Source organism: Lampetra fluviatilis, chromosome 17 (genome assembly GCF_964198595.1).
Source record: "Lampetra fluviatilis chromosome 17, kcLamFluv1.1, whole genome shotgun sequence".
NCBI lineage: Eukaryota > Metazoa > Chordata > Hyperoartia > Petromyzontiformes > Petromyzontidae > Lampetra > Lampetra fluviatilis.
Genome location: NC_136291.1, coordinates 4,537,281 through 4,563,403, shown reverse-complemented (window position 1 = coordinate 4,563,403; position 26,123 = coordinate 4,537,281). Strand labels below are relative to the sequence as shown.

The 26,123-nt window shown below is 41.6% G+C and overlaps 1 protein-coding gene across 2 annotated transcripts in view; it reads right to left on the bottom strand.

Moving 5' to 3' along the window:
- The window catches only part of LOC144936855 (teneurin-3-like), a 473,986-nt gene that overhangs the window by 63,165 nt on the left and 384,698 nt on the right, over nucleotides 1-26,123 (bottom strand). For both annotated transcript variants that reach the window (XM_078864031.1, XM_078864032.1), the window contains one exon: nucleotides 1,192-1,377. In XM_078864031.1, the coding sequence (XP_078720157.1) occupies nucleotides 1,192-1,377 (186 nt within the window). The remainder of the gene's footprint in view (nucleotides 1-1,191; nucleotides 1,378-26,123) is intronic.

Here is a 26,123-nt window from a genome sequence, read left to right as displayed (position 1 = left end):
CTTGGTACAATGAGATGGTAAATCGCACAGTGGCAAGATGTTAACTCCCTCGCCTGGTATGCAGGAGTTCGTGGGTTCAATCCCAACCCTGGCGCCTGCTGTATATTTGGAGTTTGCATGTTCTCCCCATGGTAGCGTAGATTTTACTCCGAGTCCTCCGGCTTTCACCTCCACATTTAGAATCAATGTCACGCCTTTAGAATATTTGTTTGCTATACATTTCCAAGTAATAATCCACTTCTTTGAGCTATCATTTGTGGCCAGGTCGCTTCTGGTTAAATTAAAAATAGTTTGGTTTTAGTTTACACATGAGAGAGCCGGTGGCCCCTTTGTCAGAGGGCACAACAACAGCAGCAACGTTTTTTTTTTACCAAACGCATGAATTTTTCTTCGGGTCCTGCGATTTTTACAAATACGCATTTGGAGTAATTAGGTACTATGAATGTCTACATAAGTCACTCCGTCGAGCTATAATTTGTAGCCATGTCACTATATAGCTCGGCGAGCTTTACCTGGTCAAATAAAAATAGTTGGATCGTTTAGTTTAGAAAAGCACCAGACCAACATACCGAAAGATAAAAGTTTGTATCCAGTATTTATAACTTGCGATGACACATGGACCAGAATACTGATACATAAATTTGAACAAAAGGTGAAGAGTGCACAAATAAACGTGGAGGCGCATACTGGGACGTACACCAATAGGCCAAAGGTGGAGCACATGCACATATTATAATGGACTAATTTTCCATGCAGGTCAGCACGTGTTTCAAAGCCTTGTGTGGAGGTTAGCTGCCGTTGCAAAAACATACATTGGCAGGAATATGTTCTCTCCTTCAGCTGAGTCGAGCAGGTAAGAGGTCTCGAACCTCGAATAAGAGCCAAAATAAATAGCACCTGAATTTTTGGACTCGCCAATCTATATTCTATCCCAGGCCAGGGGGCACTGGGGATGGAGGTGCAGTGAACTTGCCACTGACCTCGTTGCAACACCACACTTGAGGAAGCACTCAAAAACGAAATAGTTCCCACTCGCGTAATCCATTTGTTTTTGTTTGAGAGGCGCGCGCACAAATTTCGACTTCTGAAAACTTGGGCGACCTTTGTTCCGTCCATATTTGAGATTCCACGGAGCCCGAGTCGCGAATGAGAACACAGCAAAAAATAAAAAAAACCCCCAGAAAGCCTCACCGACGGAGCAGTGCTCCCCATTCCAGCCCTGGTTGCACTCGCACTTTCCGTCCCGGCACGCGCCATGCTCGGCGCAGTGGCGGTGGCAGGCCTTCTGGTCGCACGTCTCGCCACCCCAGCCTTCTTGGCAGTGGCAGCTCCCGCCGATGCACACGCCATGGGCACCGCAGTCCACGGGGCACAGCTCTGAAAAAAGAAGACGGGGGGGTCACACACACGCGGGTGAGTCGCGTGTGCTGAATAGGTAAAAGGTGCAGCCCTGCAATCGATTGCCTGGAAGAGGATTTGAAATTGCGAAAGAATTACGCAGCGAGCGCAAAAGCCATTTCATCACCTACTTATATTTAACAAAAAAACACAACAACCTGTACTCTTAATACAGAACACGATACAAGTGCAGCTCTGCAATTGGTTGGTCACGTTGAAGGGCCTCCACGAAACGTCTTAGCTGAAGTGTGAGTACCACAATTTACCCCACCACACGCAACCTGCCGATGGACTGTGGTATGCCCAATTATTCTGCTGGGTGAACAAAAGGTAGTGGAGATTTATGAATCATCCCCACCGTTTCAACTGCCTAACGGGGATTATTGAATCGAATTGGCGATCTCTGGATTGCAAGTCCAGTGCGCTTAACATTTACACAACAGCAGCATTCCCCAGCGAGCGAAAAGACTATCCAAAGTTCGCCGCCATTTAGGCCAGACTATGCCACAAGGGGATGATGTGACGTGAATCTTTGTGCCTGCAGCACTGACAGGGAGGATATGAATTCATCATTTAAATTCAAGCACAACCTGAGGGCAGCAGATATTCACAAAAGAGATGAGCAATCCCATGGCTTTACCCTCCAACACTGTAGGGCAAGCACTGCTCGTATGCATTTATTTAGTGGCTGGCAGGCAGTGGGTGGTATCTCCAGGCACTGGGCCATCTTTATCACCTGCCCCCATGCTATAAATATAGGGGGCTCTTGTTCATATAAGGTCACTTTGATCTAAGAGAGGGCCTCACTACGTTACAGTTGTAAATCTCACTCTTGGAGGGTGCGCTTAACGTCCAACAAGTCAGCGTGTACACATAAATAATTCTAATAATAATTAAAAAAACTTATTTTAATTTGCAACTCGATGATAGAGTGGTTGGTATGTTTTACACTGAGACAATTTTAATTGGTTTGGTAATATCAGTTCTGCTGTCCACATAACGTTGCTCCGCATGAGCCAAAATGTAGATGAAATGAACCAAACAAACATTGAAACACAATTCACGAAAAAAACGTAGGCTGTTCAGCGCTAAATTGGTGATATAAAGTAAAAAAAAAAATACCCGTAATTAGTTTGTAAATCAAACTATTATTGTGTTGCGGCTGAGGATCCTTGCTAATTAGAATAAACACCCCTGTGGAATTATGTAATAAATAAATAATATACACATTTTGCACTCCGAAAATGTTTAGAGGAATGCATGTGATTCTAAAGTCATGTAGAGGACACTCTTTAGCTAGCCCAGAGGAACATAGCAAATGTTTTAGCTCACCACATCAGTAAGCAGGACAAGACACAAAAATGTAATGTTAATCGTTACTGTTGGTCTGCTTGTTTTTGAATAACTCTGATGATATCTAATATGCATACTTTGGGGTTTAACAACATTTGCATGCATGGCAAACGATAAACAATTCATACAATTCCAAAGATATTCATGGTCGGTGAAAGCACATTCCAATTTCACAGGAATCTCATAAACCTGACAAGAGCATGTTTAGATTTTCACACGCTTTGATATGTATGTCAAGGTGATCAATATTTGCCAAACCACCTTGGAGAATGATCTCATCAGAATCTAAGCATAACGAATTAAGCCTCATCACTACCTTGATGGGTACACACCACCGAGCAATGAGGGAGAAAATAGACTTGATTGCTTCGTAGGACAGGGTGTCGCCATGTCCCCAGTATAGACTAAGGGGTCACTGTTGTGTAGGAGGTACTGTCATTCAAATGAGAAACTAAATGGAAATCCCTTCCACTCTGTGGACACTAAAGATCCCTCGGCACTCTTTGATAAGAGCAGAGATGTCAGTTCTGGTGTCGTTGGTAAAATTCCACTGTATGCCAATAAAATCCCTGGTCTGGCCAAATTCCCATAACTGGCTAAATCGTTAAAATCAAATCAGTCCTTGCGAGTCCGAGATACCCATGCAAAATCATGTGCAAGGCATGTTTGTGCATTTGTGAGCAGATATATATTTTTTATCAGAAATATCTTCAACAATTAATTAAAGGTAATACTTGAATCACCAATTCAATTGAGGTCAAAGTTACTTTGCCTAATGGTCCTGTTTAAATTTTAAACACTACCCGTTCATCTTCAGGGCTGACAGTTCAAGATTGATTCGATCACAGTTGTGATGAAAATAATTCAAGAAAAATATAATTTTCCAATTCTCTGTGGTAGCATAGGAATTGTGAGTCATAACGTGAAAAAAATTCGCCCACAATTTAGTACATAGTTAAAACTAAATGTGCTTTATAATGCACATTTGGGTATTCACCTATAACATATGCCGTTAAAACAAAAAACGGGGAGCCAAATGAAATGCTTTAATGTGGGTTCCATCAGTAGAGACCACAATGTGATAGCACAGTTGTCAAAGGCGAGGGAAACGAACACAAAGCTCTGAATGGAAAACTAATTTATGTTTTCTATTACAAGTGTGAAACCCATGAACTGGTGATCACACTCTTCAGCCCTATTGCTTTTGCAAAGAGAAATGTGGCACATTCTGCTCTGCCATGCCTGTGCTGCCACGGCCCGCATCGCACATCACAGGTAGCAAGCGGATCGTTAACCCTTTTCGTAACAAGCCACCGTCGAATAAGAAGTATGCGTCGATTCTTCACACTGTCACTTCATACGGACTTTTTAAGTTATCTTTCTTATTTTTTTTACTCCTGAGTAGCGCAGAAAAGGTGGCTCGCCGCCGACGGAAAAATGCCTCCCACTTGAGAGAGCTCTACAAGAGCCCAGCCGGAGAGTATTTATTAAATCCTTTATATTAAGTTCACTTGCTTGCTTGCTTGCGCGCTTACGACCGTGCAAATCTTTTGGTCGTTTTTTAACCCACTTCCCGTGATCCAATCGAGCTGACATTTTGCACACAGACTCGTTGTGCGTGACAATTTATTTTCGTGAAAACATTTTTCATAATGTTACACTTTTTAGGAAAAAAATAATTATATTTAATTACCAATTGCTTAATGGTGGCAGGCAATCATCTGACCCATAGGTGGCAGCCATCTCAAGCCAGAGGACGAGAGGACTCTAGCCGCCACGCATATAAAGGATTTATAGTGAAAAACTTTGTTTTTACGGGTTAATTTTTTTGCTTTGGCCTCGTCTTCCACAGTGTCCAGACATCTTAGATCGGAGTACCCACACTTTACCCCACCGCACACGATCAGCCAATCGACTAACTGTGGTGTACACATTTATGCTCCTGGCAGGGCAGAGGGTGGGGTTGGGGGGAGGGGTTAAAATTGGTACAAAAAAAAACCTTCCCAATGTTTCAACTGCTACAGCGGGAGATCGAACCGGTGACCTTTGTATTGGAAGCCCAACGTGCTGACCTTTACACCATGGCAGCATCCCTGACAAAAATATGTCCCACCAAATATATCTCCTTTATATTTGCAATTGACCGTCATCCCTTCCCCCGCTTCCTGTTAATTTACCCCAGACTACTGCTTTATTTTAACAAAGACTGCGGAAGTTTTTTTGTCGTTGAATGTTTCCAGAGCCGTTGTCATCAGTCATATATTTTGGTTTTAACTCTAAGAGCTCACTTTGCCCAAAGGATTAACTGCACACCGCCTGAGGGGGTCCCATCATTTAACAAGAGCTCCGATTTAGTGCTAAACGAGTTCAGTGACCGAGACATAAGACCTAATCGTTGGGATACTGTTACCGCAGATCTTGGAGGTCACGTGTCTACTGTGCAGCGGCTGTGGGATCTGGAAGAGGGTAGAAAGTGTAGGCGCGAGGTGCGGTGGCATGAGATTGGCCTTGATGACATCTTGAGCTAGATAGGGTGAAATACTAATAGGACAAAACATGCGGTGCATCTGTAATTACAATATTGTGCTCTATTTTTGAGTCATGAATAAAAAAATTAATATACAGCGCAGCTTCTGTTGCTTTACATCTTCTTATACATTATACTGTACGTGGGGTCAACAATTCCTCCTATTATCCATGCATTCTGAAGAATTCATGGTAAACTTAAAGCGTAAAAAAATTATTGCGACTACATTTTCACATCCATGACCACGTAATCCAACATGAACACAGAAAAGAGGAATTATATTATATCACAGTGCAACAAATCATGAAAAAATATCTATATAGGGCCTGTAGATTTAATGTGCATACAATTCCAAAACTGCATGATGGTGTTGCGTCAATATTAAACACACATTTCAAAATGTCCTCTTGGAGTTGGAGGATTACTATGCCACTTCCATACCTTTATAATTTCTGTAGAAGAGCATGTATAAAGTTTCATTGAATGTCACACAAAATCGTCTATTTCATTGGGACTTTAACATATTCAGACGATTGTTATATTTCACTGCAGAGAAGCAGAAAGACACTCACGGAAGAAAGTGTATTATATCGTGGCACAATTCTAAATAAACCACGTCCAAAATGGAATCCTCCACAGCCTACGGTCTTAGATAAGACGAACTGCACATGTGCGTATCGGTGGGAAGTGGAGCAATGTATTGCATTGTAGAGAGCGATTCGTATTTTACCCATCTTCTGAACTAGCTCATCAGATGAAATATTCCTGAACAAAAAAATCAAGCTCTCGCCTTTTTGTGAAGCAGTGTAGCGTGGGGATATTAATAAGTAGTGCTTCTGTGAGGCAGCTTAAGAGGTGAACATACAATTACTATGTAAATATACTCCACTACACATAAGCATGTGCATATAAAATACTCGCTCATCCATTTTTAAATAGGACCAAATTGTTACACCAAGCATAAGTCATTTTAAATAAAGATAGTGGATGAAAGAGGCTTAGTAGACAATTTGTATATGAATGGAAAACATGAAGATTTTCTACTGAATAGGATAACCTCATGCATTAAAAACACATTTAAAAAAAATCTCTCCACATTTGTCATTAATGCTGCAGGGTAACGTACATGGTGAAGCAGTGTAAAGATGTTGAGCAAGGACCCTTCTCTCGAGCAGATAGGAGGCACACCGATTAACTGAATTATTGTTGTGTAATATTTCACTTTGCAGTTTTGTGCCTTAAAAACCTTACTGAAATATGACACGTGAACTGACAAATGGACAGTTCACTTAGAATGGAGTATTTAGAAGCAAACAATTCCTCAAAAATTCAAAAACGGATAAAACATAATGACATGGAAATAAAAAATACGTATTAATTTGAGACTGGAGAACTGCATTATGGGAAGGGCGCTGGGCAGTCGAACCAAGCAACAGCTTAAGGCCTCATGTAGCTTGAGAGCCCCCAGATTTATGAAAAAAATTGTCGTGCATCTAATATCAGCTCAAATTTGAACACTAATAAACATCAGCTAATTCACGTGAAAACGACAATGACTCTCTCCTTCATCTTTATAATTTTCTACATCTCTCTTCCTTAATTAGTCACTACATTTATCTTATCTCATTACATCCATATTTCTGGTGTATATATCTCTCTCGTCACCTGACATGAATTTTATTAATTGAAAAGGAAGACCCCCCCAAAAATAATCTCTGCTTCGGGGCCTCCAGTGGCTAGCATCACCACTGGGGCTGGCTACACGGACTGGATACAGAAATTGAACATCACAGTTAAGTCATTTGCAATTCTGAAAAAGTCACTTGCCCTGAGGAGGGACAACTTAAACGCTAGTTTTATTCTCTTCTGCGATATCTTCACTGGCAACATTTTAGCAGGTCACATTTAGTGTGTACTTCACTTAGAACACATCGACAAAATATGACTGCAAAGGCTTTTACAGTTGTGCTCTAAACAATGTTTTCAGTTCTTGAAGGAGCTTCCAGCATGTGCTGCGAAACGTCGGACACTGTGCAGGAAAAATATAAAACTATATTTTTTTACATTTATAATATTAGCACGACATTGAACTCGTCCACCATCCAATGTGGAAGTTCGCTTCAAAAGCAACTTTAATAAACCAGAGGTTGGCGGTTCAATCTCCTGCCATGGCCGTCGAATCAAAGGACAAGTTTTTTTTAAATCCCCCGTTTCTGTCCACCCAGCAGCATCAATGGTCGATCTGCAGGTCGTGCGTAGCGGGTTCGCCACTCCCCGCCTATTATAATGTCTGACTAGCATGGAAAGAGTAGGCCCAATCAGCCTCTAGATGGGCTCTCGAGAGCTCACTTTACCGAAGGCCCTTCCACCAGCAGTAGCATGAGCAAGAAATTGCAGGGCTGCACCCTTAACTTTTTACATCATCGCAAACAGGAACTTGTCCACAGTCCTTCGGCAGACCAATAACAATAATAATTTATAAAGCGCCCAAAAACAATCAGTTGCACTGCCAGTCCTGCAAAATGATGGTGGACACCACCTACAGTTCCCATTGGAACCTCATTTGCCAGAAGCAAAATATGATAATTGTTTTTTTTACCCTTTTATCTGGCAACAAAACTGACACATGCCACAGAGATTGCGTCATCTGGTCCAACACCATGTGAGACTAGGCTCTAAAGAAAGCTGTCTCTTGTGTGGACCAATCAATTTCGAGGACAGTGCATACATTATCAGAGTTATGTTTTTTGTTTGCATTCCGACTGCAGGTATTGTGGTCAATGCAAACACCACCTACAGTTGTTTCAGGGTATTTGAGCAGCAACAAAACCTCTCCATCTTATCGTGGCCCTATTGCAGAAATCGTCATCATCACTGCACATGCCACAGAGATGGAGGAATTGTGAAAACAGAACTGTCCTATCAGTGCCAGAAGGGTGAGATGACGCACGCGTTAAGTATATGACTAAGAGTCTTTAGATGTGTATAGAAAGGATGTTGGAAGGGCTATCTACCCGTATTGACAGTCTGATGTCCAAAAAGGAAACGCTGTCTTCTAGTGATCGGAGTTGTAAGCATATTGAATTTAGGTATCGAGCTCCCCTTTAGAGCAAGAGGCCATTCCCTATGGAGTCATCGATGTACAAGGTGTCCATGGAGGTGTCGTCTATGATTAAAGAATAAAAATTAATCTGACGTTCAAACTGTGCGTTTGAAATGTTGCCAACATATTCCATAAACAATTTAAAATTTTAAGTAGTTTTTTTTCATCGTACCATAAAAAGGCTTGAATGATCTTCAACAGCGCACAATAGAAGCATTCAAAACCATCACACCATTGGCAAACATGTGGAACGCTCTCAAATCTCCGTACGATGTGCATTGCCAACTCCACGGCTCATATGTGGAGGCTTTGAGGGATGAAATCCGATGACATGAAAAATATTCAAGCGACGGAGTGCTTATAGCTTCACCGATCGAGCTCAAACTTTGTTTAATTAATGTGAGGATAATTGACAGCTCTTTTGTCAGTCCACTGGGGGATAGAGGCCACCTCGTGCCGTGTCGGTCATGGGGGGTTGTTTGATTGTTCTTCGCCACGCTGCTGAGTCTGTGCTGCGGGAGGTTGTTGAAGGCAGAAGACGGGGGGTCGGGGGCGAGAGGAAATGGCTGGACCGGCGAGGATTTCAAGCGCCACTGATATTTGCCGTGGCCAGGGATCTAATTCAGGTAACCGGGTTATTAGTAGGGTACGACGATGAGCAGTGTGCCATCGCTTCACCCAGTGCAATAGAACTGTATGTATTTAATAACGGCGCAGTCAATGTCCAGCGCACGTGCACAACTGGATGGCGTGGATGTGGTAGAGCACACCTTATTGCGAACGCTTTAAAGATGAGCACATGTCCCGCGAACGTCGCCGGTGTCAAAGTGGAAGCAGTAAATAGCACTGAACTAGAAATGTGACGATAGCCGTGTCTGATGAACACATCCGATTATGGGGATTTACACCAGCCAGTGCCATCAGTTAAGGCTTGATGCAGAAATCATTTTTAAATCACCCTGTACTCTTCTAGAGATGATATGTCGGACAAGGTCTCGTCTTTGAAGACTGAATACATGCGCAGTTTGGCAGAAGAAAATGATCATTTAATATAGCATTGGAATTGTGAATTAATCACACCATGAAGATATATGTATTTGGACATTTCCCGAAAAACAAGTACAAACCACCATATTCTTAGGTTTTTTCGGTAAAGTCACGTATGTAAAAAAAATTAATTAATAAAAGTAAAATAAAAATAAAAAATAAAAATACTTTTATTAACTTTAATTTTTTACCTACGTGACTTTACCGAGAAAAAAACTCTAAGAATATGAATCCTTGCAGTCACGAAAGCTTCAAATCTAGAACAAGCCACCATGTGCAGATATGAATTTCCCCAAAGGTTCAAAATACATTAAGTCGTGGCTGAAAATTGCACAACCACGTAGTTCTCCGAGAATGCACGGTTCAAATGGCGCTCGCGAAAATGTCTTTCACAGCTCGGCGCACAAAGGGAGCGATGACCCGCAACCACCGCGGTTACCGGTTTGGGAGCCTCTTGTTTTTGCGGAGGGCGCATGCAAAAACCAGTGACGGGGCATCGCTTTCCAATTGGCTGAGACGACCCGAGCGGTGCCCTCACAAGTTGTTGGAAATGTTGAGCTTGTGAGCGACGGGCGTTGGAAGGCACGTGGGCCACACGCGACTCCACACCGGTGCGACTCCACGACTCCACGACACCACCTCCCGATTAAACCGCATTATATTCTTGGGTTTTTTCGGTAAAGTCACGTAGGTAAAAATTTAAAATTTAAATTAATAAAAGTAAAATAAACGTCGTGATTTTTATTTTATTTTACTTTTATTAATTTAAATTTATTTTTTTTACCTACGTGACTTTACCGAAAAACCCTAAGAATATGAATCCTTGCAGTCACGAAAGCTTCAAATCTAGAATACACCGCATTGGCCGCTGTGGGGGAAACAAATGAATGCGATGCTGCCTGCCTGTGCTTTAATTCGGATCGCAGCATTCTGGAGGAGGTGAACACGTGGGTTTTATGCCGACCCGAGAACGTCAAAGGAGAGATGCAGCCCTACAATTGCTTGCCCACGTCTGCTGCTGGCGGAAGGTTTCTCCACGTGAGGGAGATCTCGAGATCACCTCGAGAGTGGGAAATTTTACCTTCTTCTAGATGGAATATGGCCTCGCCTACTCTTAACTAAACAAAAAAAACGACTTGTTATTTTACCAGGTAAGGCCCACTGAGGTGCATAGCTCTTTTTCAGAAGCAACCTGGCGCACACATGATAGCTCAACGAAGTGGAAATCTCGCAGCCAAGTACTCTAAATGAATGTTTATAAATGTGGAGGAAAAATTCACGCGACCACGGGGAGGACATGGAACCCACGACCTCCTGTATACCAGGTGAGGTAGTAAACATCTCGCCACCATGCTGGCCAGACGTCTTGGAAGACATGAGAGTTCTCACACTTTTCCTCACCACACATGACCTGCTGATCGACGACCTGTGGTAAAACACAAATGTGGCCATCTGAGCTGGCGCTGCTGAGTGCCTGAGTTTGAATCCAAGCAGGCACCTGTCATTGTGCAAGTCATGTATGTATGTAGAACTTCTTTCGCACCATACGTATCCACCCGCGCTACTCAGATACAGTAAATCTAGCTGTGACGGTCCCACCTGATGACGGAGACTTGAGTTGCCTCCGAAACGTCGTGATTTATTATTTTTATTTATATTATTACTTTTATTAATTTTTATTTTATTTTTTACCTACGTGACTTTACCGAAAAAACCTTAGAGTATGCGTGGGGGAAGGGCAACAGACTGAACACAAAAAGCAGTTCTAAAGGAATGAGTTTTAAACCTAGATTTCAAAATGCACAGCTCCAGTGGCTTCCTAATAGCAGAAGGGAGAGCTTTCCAGATGGCTGCAGGTGCGGATCTGAAATCGCCCGATGCGGAACCCGTCCTTGTTCGAAGGCTAACCAAAAGCCGCTGCTGCGAAGATGACCGGACTTCACTTGATGGTTTATGTTCATTGGCGAGATCAGAGCGGTATTGTGGCTCATTTGCAGAGGTGTGGACTCGAGTCATGTGACTTGGACTCGAGTCAGACTCGAGTCATGAATTTGATGACTTGCGACTCGACTTGGACTTGCATAACAATGACTTTGTCCCACCTATGAGATGTGGACTCGAGTCATGTGACTTGGACTCGAGTCAGACTCGAGTCATGAATTTGATGACTTGCGACTCGACTTGGACTTGCATAACAATGACTTTGTCCCACCTCTGCTCATTTGTGGCAAGCACTTTATGTGTGATGAATGTAAACTTATAACGTATTCGTTCGGCAACCAGGAGTCAATGCAGCTCAGCGAGCACTGGACTGACATGATCAGATCACGCGGTTACCAATGACGATGCAAAAAAATCCTTTCATAAATAATTCGGTTTTGTACTTAATTTGGCTAATTCCAGCTCTGAGAATGTATATATCAGTTTCACTATCACATGGCAAGCATTGCTCTCTAAAAGCAGGACAGGTGGGTTGGAAATGCCATCCCCTAAGGTAGATTAAGATTCACTTTAACTTGATGACAGATGTCAGATGTAATTTTGCAATATCTCTTTCCGCAGACCATCCTCTATCATGGGATGATGTGAAACCACAATGCGAAAGTTTCCGCGTGGATTCTTAATCTCGTGACATGACGGCACTAGCACAGCTGTTGGTAGAATTGTACATATAAAAAAGAATAGAGTAAAACACAAAGCATAATAACACTGCCGCATGAAGGATTTGTTCTCCCCAGAGGTCCACATATTGGTTTGATGTCTGCGCTAAACACAGCGGGTGGACTCATTCAAGCCCATGATGTTACTCATAGTGACATACAAAAAAGTGCTTTTTGAAGCACGCGATAGATACCGTTGTTTTATGCCCTTAATACGCATTGTTCTTAAATTAATTATCAAGCCGTGCAACATGCTCAAAGAGTATTAATGGCTTACAGAGGCAATATAAAGCTAAGTTTTAAGTGAAGTAAAAAAAAATTATACTTGAAAAAAATTGAAGTGACGTTGCTATTCATGGTTTATTAGCAATTTAAACTAGATAACTAAACGGTGCTTTGTGTTGACACTTCGATCCTTTACGCTATTAATAAACTATGATTTTTGTTATTATCACTACGCTTGTGTACCCAGGAAAGCTTCACCGAGTCCAAAGCCTCTTCTTTCAGGAGGTTCCTGCCAAGTTTCTGCAGTAGAGGCCGATGTTGCTACGTGTGATACCAATTGAGTAATTTTGCGGGGATTTGTTTTTTTATCATTGTGATAATGGCAATTCTAGTTACATGATAGGGTTTTTTTTATCCATGGGAGGAAACCGGAGAACCGGTTTTGTTGTCCTTACCCCACACCTCTGATTAGTACGGTTGGCTACGTATGGTGCGAAATAAATTCAACGTACATACATACAAACCTGGGGAGGAAACCCATGCAGAACTGGGGGAGATCATAACAAAATCAACGCAAAAAGGCAGCCAATGTTGGAATCGCATCCAAAGCCCTCCTGACTGTGAGGCATGAGTGTTACTACCCTGCCTCCGCAATGATGACAGGTGGACCAATGTGAAGCTGTAAATGGCACGTGTCTGAAATCATTCGACCATGCATGAAATCCACAAGATGTGTGCTGCAACTTAAAACAAATTCAAACTGCAGCATTTTATCAGCCCACAATCTGAGGCACTCAATCTTTTAAAATATATATTATTCCATCTCCATTTCCGTGTTCATGCACAGGACCCTGCGGGGTGGGCTGGTAGGAATAATACTAATACCGGTACAGGGATATCGACCGGGTATAGAGGAGTTAAAAAGAAAATGATTTGTGCATGGGGGTTAGCGATGACGTCCACACCCCCCTCCCCACTGACTCGCGCGCCCACAGAGCGATGATGTCCACACCCCCCTCCCCACTGACTCGCGCGCCCACAGAGCAAGGATTGCAACAGGCGATGTCATTGGCTGCGCCGGATGCGACGGCCATCTTGTTTAGTTCATTTAGTTCACGGATGGCAGGGGGAGCGGGCGGCCATCTTGTCGGACAGACGGACAGTCGGACGGACGGACGGACACATTAATCTATTGGTGGTCTGGTCCACTTCGTTCCTACCAGTATAAGGGGTTATTGACCGCGACATTGGTAGCTGCACAATGAGGGCACCCACACACAATGCTACCATTGATTTTTTTTTTCACTCGATGAAACTTTCCATTGCAATTTTCTATAAAACTGAAATTTTCTCACTACAATGACACATTTAAAAAAAGAAAGGGAAACGATGAAAGGTCACCTAATTATTCGTTCCATTCGTCCATTAAAGTTTAGTTAGCCTGGGTATATTCTTGCTGGCAAACTCATTTCAATGAGCGCATGTCAAAGAAGAATGACTGCTGAATGTGACCTGGATATGCAAGGGGGGAATTGTGTCAAAGCGCACAACATGGATCTCGTCCTAATCCCAACCAGTACAATTCTCACAGTGTCAATAAACAAGACAAATAACCCCCCTATATCTTCTTGGCTCTTTCGGTAAAGTCACGTAGAATGGAAATAATAAAATAATAAAAATAAAACATAATACAATAATTGTATTAAAATCATTTTATTATGTTTTCTTTTTATTAAAAGTCACGTAAATGGAAATAATAAAGTAATAAAAAGAAAACATAATACAATTATTTTAATAAAAATATGGAAATAATAAAATAATAAAAATAAAACATAATAAAATAATTTTATTAAAATAATTGTATTATGTTTTCTTTTTATTACTTTATTATTTCCCTTCTACGTGACTTTACCGAAAGAACCAAGAAGATGACTCCCTGCAGTCACGAAAGCTTTAAATCGAAACCCCCCTATAGCTTAACAGACTGTTGGGGCAAGTGCCGTTAAGCGAGCGCCTATGAATGCCAACATGGCTCAAAGGCAGGAGCTGTAGCCCAGCCACCTTCATGCGCCCCCAGTGAGTGGGAGTCGAACCTGGCCGCTGGGTTCACAGCAGAGTTCGCTAACCACGACATCACCGCTCCCCTTTGTCATTGGCAATAAACACAAAGCGTTGTTAACGTGGTGCAGTGGTTCAGGCATTGGGATATAAACATGGGCAGAGTTTGCAGAGTTTGCATGGAGGGGGGAAATGCCCCCCCCCCCGCCCCCCCAAACTGGACACCTTTAATAATGTGTTTTTAGTATTTCGATTTAAAGCTTTCGTGACTGCAGGGATTCATCTTCTTGGTTCTTTCGGTAAAGTCTGTCTCTCCGACAGACCTGGTCTTCACCTGAGGACGGCTGCTTGCGTTGTGGCCGAAACGTCGTGAGAATGATTTTATTATGTTTATATTACTATAATTTTTTTATTTCCCTTCTACGTGACTTTACCGAAAGAACCAAGAAGAAGTGTTTTTAGTAGCTTACAATTAAGAAAAAACCAACAGGCATTAATTAATTATATGCACCCACAATTCCTAATGTGTGTGACAAAGCGAAGCACTGATCCCTCCCCCAAATATAAAAGTCAAACTCCGCCTATGGGTATCCACCTCCCCTTCACTTAACCAGCAAACCTCTGGATTGCAGGTGCAGTGTTGCTAATAATGACACCACTATAGCATCCCAATACAGCACTGGGCATTCCTATACTGTATACGTATGTAAACCATGCACACTCTCTCAATGTCTGTATCTCTCACGTGCACATTTGTGCACCTGTGCATTGAACAACAGATCCATGACTGGAACTATATTTGATAAACACATTTTAATTTATTCATGTTAAATCATTCTACCATTTTTACTAAGCAGCATAATTCAATATTGTGTTTTTGCATTTGCCTCAGTGTTCTCATGAATGTTTGCTCTGCAGTATCTTACCACCAGAAACAATCTTCGTTTATATCACACCGGTCACTCTGCGACGCAATGCGAGGCAGATCGTGCTTAACTAATTGAGTTCCGCCATAACAGCAATGAGCGCTTTTGCACTTACACTCAAAGTGAGGTCAACAGTCGGGTACAAAAAGTAACGGCGCATTAGATATGTACCTAGAATGTACACATTCGAACGAATATAGATAGTTGCAAACAAAAAACGCAGGTTTACCGCATTCATCAGTCACACTGCATTTACACAGAAAAGTTTGCTGTTTTGGCCGACGGTCCTCGTTTTTGGGCATTGGAAAATGGTCCTTTCAAATAAAACATAATTAAATAATTCTCACGACGTTTCGGCCACAACGCAAGCAGCCGTCCTCAGGTGAAGACCAGGTCTGTCGGGGAGACAGCGTCTGAATTCTCCCCGACAGACCTGGTCTTCACCTGAATACGGCTGCTTGCGTTGTGGCCGAAACGTCGTGAGAATTATTTTATTATGTTTTATTTTTATTATTGTATTACTTCCCTTCTACGTGACTTTACCGAAAGAACCAAGAAGATGAATCCCTGCAGTCACGAAAGCTTTAAATCGAAATAAAAACTATATATTTTGTATTTACCAGGTAAAGCTCACTGAGCGACATAGCTCATTTTCAGAAGTGACCTGGCTGCAAGTGATAGCTCAACGAAGTGGCATATCATGTGGATATTTCTATCAGCCAAACACTCTAAATGCACGTCAATTCTAAATGTGGAGGGAAAACCGGAGGACCCGGAGAAAAATGCACACGACCACGGGGAGAACATGTAAACTCCAAATATACAGGTGTCAAGGTTGGAATCAAACCCACGACCTCTTGTATACCAGGCGATGTAGTTAACATTTCACCACCGTGGCGCCCCATATATATGTAGACCTTCATCCATCAGTGGATTGACAAAGGGATATGAATCATTACGTTATTTTTTTATGCATAGTAAATTTTCGAAGACTTTTTGGCCAACATCAACTCTGCCGTTCTCTTTGGTGAATTCCACCTACAGATATTGGTTCTCATCTCTAACTTGAGGTGGTATTGTGATTATGCGATCTTGAGCATGGCCTGCAGTAATCGTGCATTTTATGTGTACAGTTGTGTACTTAATTATGGATTAATTAAAACATTACAATTTCAGAGACACGCCAAAAGTCTAGACCTGGTACTTTGTGCTTCCTTGAGTTCGAAATGTTAGGGGGCAAATTACATTTCCCAGCTCAAGTTGTCCACTGATTCTTTTTCCGAAATGAATTATCTTGGCTAAAGCTATAAGTGCTGATAAATACGAGCATTTGCTCTGCGCACTCCTTCCATTTAAACGGAACATATATGGACCTCGTCATCACCCGACGAGCCCTCCTCAACTCAGTACTCATCACACACAGCAGCTACCACGGCGCAGTCTGTGACACCGATCACTCGCTGGCATCCTGCAAGGTCAGACTATGCCCAAAAAAGATACACCGCCTCAAACAAAAGCGCTACCTACGCATCAACTCTGCCAAGACCTCCCTCCCAGAGCTCACTCAATCATTCCAACACAGCCTTGAGCAGTCCCTACATGACACACTAGATGGAAGCGTGGAGACAAAGTGGGCGTACATCAGAGACGCCATCTTCAATGCAGCCATCAATACCTTCGGCAAGCAGACAAGCCAGAACACAGACTGGTTTGAGGAACACCTGGCTATATTGGAACCCATCCTCCAAGCCAAGCGCATGGCGCTCCTGAAGTACAAGCAAGCCCCAAGTACAGGATCATTAAGGGCTCTGAAAGCTGCCCGAAGTGCAACTCAGACGACTGTCAGACGCTGCGCCAACAACTACTGGCTGAACCTCAGCAGTAGGATTCAACTCGCCTCTGACACTGGCAATATGCGTGCCATGTATGAAGGCATTAAGACAGCCTTTAGTCCAAACATCAGAAGGACTGCCCCCCTTAAAGCCAGCACAGGGGCCATCATCACTGATAAACAAGAGCAAATGGGTGGAACACTACTCAGAGCTCTACTCACGAGACAACGGCGTGTCAGAAGCTTCCCTTGCTGCTGTAAAGCCCCTAGCAACGATACACGAACTGGACAATGGTCCAACCTTGAAGGAACTTGACAACGCCATCAACTCACTAGCCAGCAGCAAGTCCCTGGGACAGGACGGCATCACACCTGAGGTACTGAAATGTGCGAAACCTGCCATCTTCACAAAATTCCATGAACTTATCTGCCAGTGCGGGGAAGAAGGAGCAATGCCTCAAGGCATGAGAGACTCCAACATCATCACCCTATATAAAAACAAGGGTGACCATGGGGACTGCAACAACTACCGTGGCATCTCGCTGCTGAGCATCATGGGGAAAACCTCTGCCCGTGTGGTCCTCAGCAGGTTACAGATACTAGCTGAGAGGACGAATCCTGAGGCTCAGTGTGGCTTCAGATCAGGAAGGTCCACAATTGACATGCTCTTCTCCTTGCGTCAGCTACAGGAACAATTTCGAGAACAGAGAATGCCCCTGTACTTGGCATGCATTGATCTTACAAAAGCCTTTGACCTCATCAGTAGGGGAGGCATCTTCAAACTCCTCAAAGTGGTCGGCTGCCCACCAAAGCTGCTGGTCGCCCAGTCCTGTGCTTCAAAAATGTCTGTAAATGGGACATGAAGAGCTGCGACATCAACCCAAATGACTGGGAGAAAACTGCCGGCGACCGACTCAGCTGGCAGCAGGCTGTGAAAACAGGCCTCAGGAGAGGCGAGGAGAAAAGACCAAGAGGGAGCGTCGTAAAGAACAAGCAACAAACACCTCTGGAGCTGCCACCGCATTCACTTGCAATTGCTGTGGCAAGGATTGTCACTCAAGGATTGGCCTACTAAGTCGTTCTAGGTGCTGCAAAACCTACAGCTGACCTTGTAAGGCGTAAAATAATTGTCTCTCGAGACACAAAGGCGATATCTCACGATTACTGTGGGAAATGCAGGTTTTTTTACATCACAAAATCCATGAGAATTCATTTCAATCCGATTGAGTATTAGAACATGATGATTATTAACTCATTTGGCGACCGAATTCCATTGTTTACCTGTCCCGTTGCTTACCTGTACGTCTATATTCATAAAGGTGTTTTTATCCCCGTAATTGTTTTAAGTGAATTAGCCATTTGGTGTTCCACATGTAGTGCTGACTGGTGATTAAAGTGTTTAATCAGTTTGCATGTTGAAGCTCTATCAGTTGTAAAAAAAAGAATGTAGCCCGAGATGGTACACAGAGAGAAATACCAAAAACAAAATGATTATGCTCTTGCTGGGAAGCAAACATCTCCGTGATGCGCAGGGTCATGGCCCAGCATGGTACTCCTATCTCATTATTAAAGCTGTGTTTAAGTAAACGAATATAGCACTCGGGAGCAAGCTTATTGCTTTTACTGAAAGTAATGTAAGTACGAAAAATACAATTATTCACTTTCATCATCTCAAGCGGTATATGGGAAAACTTGCAGGAAGCTGTAAGTGCGGTACTTTATTCAGCGAGATTTAATAATAAAAGAAAATCCGGCAAAAAGTCCAAGTGGTTTCCTGCTCCAACGAGCACGAAGGCATCTCCTCTACATATGTTTCCTGTAGCAGGGGTAAATGTATCTCTCAGGCCAACAATGTTGGCTTCCCCACAAAGTGGTATACATTTTATCTACCCCTTCGGGATGATGGGCTGAGTCAATCCCCAACTAGGATTTGAAATTGCAACCTACGATTGCGAGCTGCTCGCTCTACCACTAAGCCACCATTGCCTAACTAGTTTAGGTAAACTTTGCCTTCAGGCACCCAAATATTATAGAAACAAACTTTTGACAATGTTCACACAATCACTGCGCATACCAATCCATTTGTGCAAAATGAGGAATATAGACTGGCTTTAAAAGGAGAAAAAAGCTTGTTCCAAATTCAGAATAAAAATAGATTATTATAATATTTTTTTTTATTGCAGCAACACAAACAAATAAAATCACCTGCTAATCACAATAGCTTTTTGTTCAATAATGAATGCACCGTTTTTCCTCTGACTCTGGTAGCACATCTAGTGGAAGGAATATGTGGAGTGGGGACGCATGCCTGTAATCCATCACTGTGAAGATGTTGAAGGTTGGCGGATCACACAGATGTCGTGAAACTCCCTTCCCCTGGGCATCATGATAAAACATTTATAATTTTTCTCTTGAAAACTAATTTCTTTATAATTGTTTTTTTGTATTTAGTTCGTTGTCCTTCCCCCGCACCTCCGATTAGCGCGGCTGGCTACGTACGGTGTGAAAGAAGTTCAACATACGTACTTACATCGAGTTGTGCAAATGTGGATCCCACCTGTTCCATCTGTATGAGGTTGAGTGTTTATCCCTGGCACACGTGGGTTTTCTCCAGGTGCTCTGGTTTCGTCCCACATAAACACACTAAATGAATTGGCCAATGACACCTTAATAGACAGAGGACCCCAGAGTTTGGGGGAGGGACTTTGGTGCCAGCTCACCACCTGGCTGTCTTTCCTACTTGCGGTTCACCACACCCTCCGCGTCGTTCTCTCTCTTCCAGAGTGAGCGAATGCCTGTGCACGTTACGAGCTGAAACGATTATTATTAATGCAAAGTCATTTTCATTCAATTTTTATAAAAAAAAAAATATTCTCGCATTTTGCAGGCGTTTAATAGTGAGTCGCATTGTGGTTTAAAGACGTTGCCTTTGCACAGCCTCAGAAGAATTCACATGAAACTCATTTTTTCTGAATCCTGTGTCTCTCGATGCCTTTCACGTGTATCTCTGGTGTCTCTCTGTATTTACACATATTCAACCTCACTCTTCGTTTCCATAATGCTGTCATTAGGAATGATGGGGTATAAATAGCCAAAGATCATTATAATACAATTAACTTCAGGCCTAGGTGATTTGCAGTTACGTATCATTTGTAAAAAAAAGAAATCTAACAACCGCACACCACACAGCGCACACGCTCAACATATTAGCTAGACAGTGGTGTTTTTTCAGAAGTAATGCTTATTTCTAACAGTGGCATTAAATTGCAAACTTTGTTGAACCACCCTAATGATACAAATGTTGGGCAGATAAACAGATGCATATTCATCTTCTTGGTTCTTTCCGTAAAGTCACGTAGAAGGGAAATAATAAAATAATAAAAATAAAACATAATAAAATAATTCTCACGACGTTTCGGCCACAACACAAGCAGGTCTGTCGAGAAGACAGAGTCTGTCTTCTCGACAGACCTGTTCTTCACCTGAGGACGGCTGCTTGCGTTGTGGCTGAAACGTCGTGAGAATTATTTTAATATGTTGAAATTGTATTCTTTTATTATTTCCATTCTACGTGACTTTACCGAAAGAACAAAGAAGATTTTTTGAACCACCCTAATGATACAAATGTTGGGCAGATAAACAGATGCATATTTATCATTGCTATATTCTAAGGATTATAACGATCATTGCTGAGTTTTACAATGTGGACTGCAGTGGGAACAATTGTAAAAAACTAAATACGGAAATGATGTACCTATCAAATTTAGGAAAATTATAACAATCCATCGTGCACCCCTTTAAGTACATATTAGGTGTGTTATGGCATCGCATCACAGAGGAATGATATATTGAAATACAAATACTTTTAAACGTATAGTAGAATGTATGCACACAATGATAAATAAATACACAAGGTGTGTTCTGACAGATACAAATTGCTTACGCTTCCTGTTTGAGCTCATATATAATTCATTACGCACATATAAATGAGATTTGATGAAATGTATTAAATACTGATGCTCTTTCTTGTCCTGACAAGCATACCAAGTTTTCCCCGATTAATTTAGTAAATTTCAAAGTAACAGATTGTAAATAATGCACGCATATGCTCATGCAACAACACTGCCACGGTGTAGCATTCATCATTATCATAATACATAACCAAATAGATATATATTTCAGCCACATCAAACACCGCTCTTGAAAAAACAGTATTAGTCTCTGGTCCAAGACGCAAATTCTTTTTTTACTAATCCCTGCAATGTAAATTAATTTGCAGCTCTTTCTCAATCCACCGCGGGATGAAGGCCTCTGCATGCTGTGCCTGTCAAGGGGGACTTTTTGACCATACTTCACCACGCTGGCAAGTGCAGGTTGGTGAAAGGGGAGCCCAGGAGAGGTGTCGATGTTAGCCGTGTTCAGGAATCAAACCCAGGTTGCCAGGTTTATAGCGCAGTGTGATATTCATCGGAGCACATTCCGCTATTCTGGAAATGGTCATTAACATCATTATAATAGCAAAAGCCATCAGAGAGCTGAAATTGCTTCACATCAAACACCAATAATACCATCCGAACTATGCCCATAAATTGATAAAATGCCACGGCACTTCAATTCCACAGTAGAAAGGGTGCACCATTAAGTCCACCAAAATTACCCTCACTGCCTGTCTATTTGTCAAATGTAGTTTCATAACCGTAGCTTAGAGAAACACGTGCAAGGACAAAATACATTTATCAGGCTCGAACATGAAAACAGAGTATTATGGGACGCGTGAGAGCCATTTATCTGTTTAACCTCGCTTTGCCACGGATCAAAAGCCAGATCCATAGGCAAATACTGTTGATACGAATATCTTTTTATAGGCTAAATGTAATAACCAAATGGGCTGTAGAGAAAATTAACTCTCAATCCCACTGAGCAAAATTTCATGCAACTGTCCCTTGGAAAAAGTGCTTAATTTACTGTGAATGGATAAATAGAGTAAATGAAACATTTTTTTTTTTTCTTGGTTCTTTCGGTAAAGTCACGTAGAAGGGAAGTAATAAAATAATAAAAATAATTATTTTAATTATACAAATAAAAAAATAATCATTTTATTATAATAAAATAATTTTTATTTTATTATTTTATTACTTCCCTTCTACGTGACTTTACCGAAAGAACCAAGAAGATGAATCCCTGCAGTCACGAAAGCTTTAAATCGAAATTTTATTTTTTATTTCGCAAGGCCCACTGAGCTACGTAGATATTTTTCAGAAGCGACCTGGCTCAACAAAGTGGTTTATCATGTGGAAATGTAAAGCAGCCAAATACTCCAAACGCGTGTTTCTGAATGTAGAAGGAAAAACCGGAGGAGCCGGAGAAAATTCCATGCGACCACGGGGGGGAACATGCAAACTCAAAATATACAGGCATCAGAGTTGGGATCGAACCCACGAACATACAAACTCCTGTATACCAGGTGAGGTAGTTAACATCTTACCACCGCGGCATGCCAAGAACGACATGTTTCCAAAAATAAAAATGTTACGTGATGAGAGTAATATTTCAGCTATTGTTAAAATATTCTCATATATGAGGTAATACGTATGGTACTAAGCCTTGCTACCTAGCCTTCAACCTATGTTTATATCAGGCATCCAATCTAAAGTGGTTTTCACCATGAGTTAGGTGTCCAGTATGAATTACATTTGGAAAACAGCAAAAACACGGTCGATGAACAAAATAGGTGAACATATCGTAGAACAGCTGTGTTTCTGCTCGACACATCTCATGACACATCACCTCCTCATGCCATCCTGACTTGTTGACTCCATCAAAGGTGAAAATAACAGTGACAGCTGTATATCATAATTTTAGTGTATATTTATATATATTTCGGATTTGGAAAACAGTTTCGGTCATGGACCGGTATTGCCTGGTTTGCATATGCAAGGCTCATGTAATTCACTCAGGTCAGGCCACATGCAGGCTCCACGCTGCCTTCTCTAACAACAACCCCGGGAGGTCACAAATTCACCCGTGGCAAAAAGACAAAAAAATACATTCGAGCCAGCTGCTCAGCCACCTGGCTGGAAGATGCTGAAATTGTGCAATCTCTCTTTCATGAAATCGCCCAAGAGTGGTGAGAGTCTCAGTCTTAAACCTCTCATCACAATTATGTTTGAGAACACGGAAAGCACTGATAAAACAACCGCCCTTGGCATTGAATTTAGAAATTCCATCTGCAGTCAAATATTACGTGCAATATGAGCGACGTACTATATGTAAGGGATTACATTTTTAAAAAATAAAAACAAAACATTATTTTGGGTTTTTAAGGATAATTTCTGGTCTTGGGGGATTTTCAGATCATTTACATTATGTGATACTATCATGTGAATCATGACTTCCCATGATGTCATATTTTACAATCAACCAGAAACTATTTTATTCATACCATCTTAAATATTATATTTTCAGATATTGTAGATTCATCCCAAAATCTGGAATGCATTCCTACCTGGGATGTGTTCTTCATTTCTCTACTAATATTGCTCTCCCGACATTCAAATTAGTCTGAAAGTCTGGCCTAAATAAAAGATTTTGGAAGATTCAAATGTCATTTGGATTAGATTCCAAAGCAAAAGTCAAGTCACTAATCGGACACTTCTTTTTTTTCTGCCCAAAACCACGTGGCACTAGGCGATGACACTTTTGTTCGTGTGCAGACGCATACACATTTAACATGATCTGAAAAATAAATCCACATTGTCCTTATAACATCCTAAAAATCTTAATTTCTTAAAACATAAAACTCATCCCTAATCCTTACAATAAATATATATGAGAAGTGGTAGAGAAGTGGTTAGCGTACTGCCCTACAAACCCAATGACCTGCGATTGATTTCAGGCCATTCCTAACATAAGTGGCAGTCTTGGGCCCTCCCCTATGGGCTCATACTGACCACGATGGCAAAGTACAGTTGTTAAACGTCTGAGATGGCATTGGAAGGCCTTAGTCAAGCAGTGGAATGACAGGGCTGTACATTATTATAATTCTATATATTTTAAAGAGCTGTGCGTCATTATATAAATTTCAATAAACTGTAATCAACATTCTTCACACTGACTCTATTTGCAATGCACAATATATCAATGCAACAGCAGTTAACCGCATGTGCAATAAACTGTATAATGCATATGCATTAATGTCTATAACAGCATCTGCAATAATTTTTCAAGAACATAAAATAGATGACACAGAACTATTTGTAATAATAATCTTGAAAGAAACATTACAATGACCTACTGTGAATTTGTATAAAACCAAGCACAGTTGTGGACATCATTAGTAATATATTACAGGACACATCCCTATTCTTAGCGTAATTATGTGGTAATAAAGCGTTGCTTAATTTATGATTATTAAACCGACTCCATGAAGAGAAAACCAGTTATACATTTTTAGATTGTTTATCTTTTCTCTTTACAATAGCCTCCTGTTCAGAGAATTAAAAGAGAATCAATGAACTAATTTAGACCAAACCTGGGCTTGACAAGAGCTTACTCAAACCGAGAAGAAAAATCACATTTTAACTTGACATTTGTGGAAAAAATATACCATTCATAACCTCAACGTACGAACAAACAATTACATCTGAAAATGTTATTTTGTTCAAAAGGAAAGCGGTAATGAACGTGGGATAAATGTGTTGCAAAAACGGTTACTGCTTAAATTGATCTTGGAATCATACATGCATTAATCAAGTGATTATTTCAACACCTCATTGCAAAAGCATTTAGCTACAAATACTGCCTGACTTCATTTAGTGAAGCCAAGTTCTGTTCTAGTGAAATGCTGAAATTTAATACGGCACTGAGGGGTACACATTTAAATCACAATTTTGAACCACGTCACTTTATATTTGCACTTGCAAATGTTTGTATATTATATTTGTATTCAACTTCAGCGTCAATTGAATTGCAATCATTTTAAATTGGTTTCCTTTTGACAAGATATTTGTAAAACATATTGATGATGTTTACAAAACAAAAAATCAACTCAGCGGATAGCACTTTTTTTAGTGCAAAGTTGGGGTAGAAAAGACACAAAAATTAATCACCATCTTGAGCAATGAGCTCACAGATTTATGCACAACTTTATTTGTGGAGACAATTGTTACATAATTTAGCTCTTACTCATGGATGTCCAGTACGGATATTGTGTGAGACTAAATTGACATCCAATCAAATAACAATAATACATTACATTATTTACAGCCCTTTGTCAATTCACGTCTTGAGGAAGGACTCTCCGTGCCATGTAGTTCATTGGAATAATAAATAATTATTAAAGTAATGTAATGCCCCCTGTGAATACACCGATGGATGAAGGTCTCCCCACGCTGTTTGGTGGTTATTTCATTATAATTGAGCAATGCTGTCTGTGTGCATTTGGTGAATATCACTCACTATTCATGTTAGCCTGGAGTTGAACTCAAGGGAAAGGGCACAAAGCACAGTGTGCCCAACCACTGCGCCACTGCTCCGTGCCTCGCAATCGAATGTCACACGAATACAACAAAAACGTGTCTGCACTCGAGACTTGATGGTGAACAACTTGACGGAGGGGGTCTACAGGACAAGCGTACACGTATGAAGCGTCCGACTGAATTTGTGGGGCAGGGGCTTGTCGGTTTCTCGTGTCTATATTGTCCCCACCGAGTGACACGACGCCCCCTTAACAACCACGACAAAAGAGATCGAAGTGAGAACGGACGCGACGAGATGCACGCGCCGGGCAGCCAAGCGGTGCGTCTGAGCAAAGCGCCGGCATTGTTCCTGCAGGAACATTACCCGCGACGAAGCCTTCATTACGGCTCACGTTAACGCTGCAATCCCAAACGCGCGACGCCGTCTCTCTCGCGTTTGCGTAAGGGGGTGGGAGAAGCGACGGTTACAAATATGGGTTGGCGACAGAGGTCGAAAAACGGGTTTTGATTCCTTACCC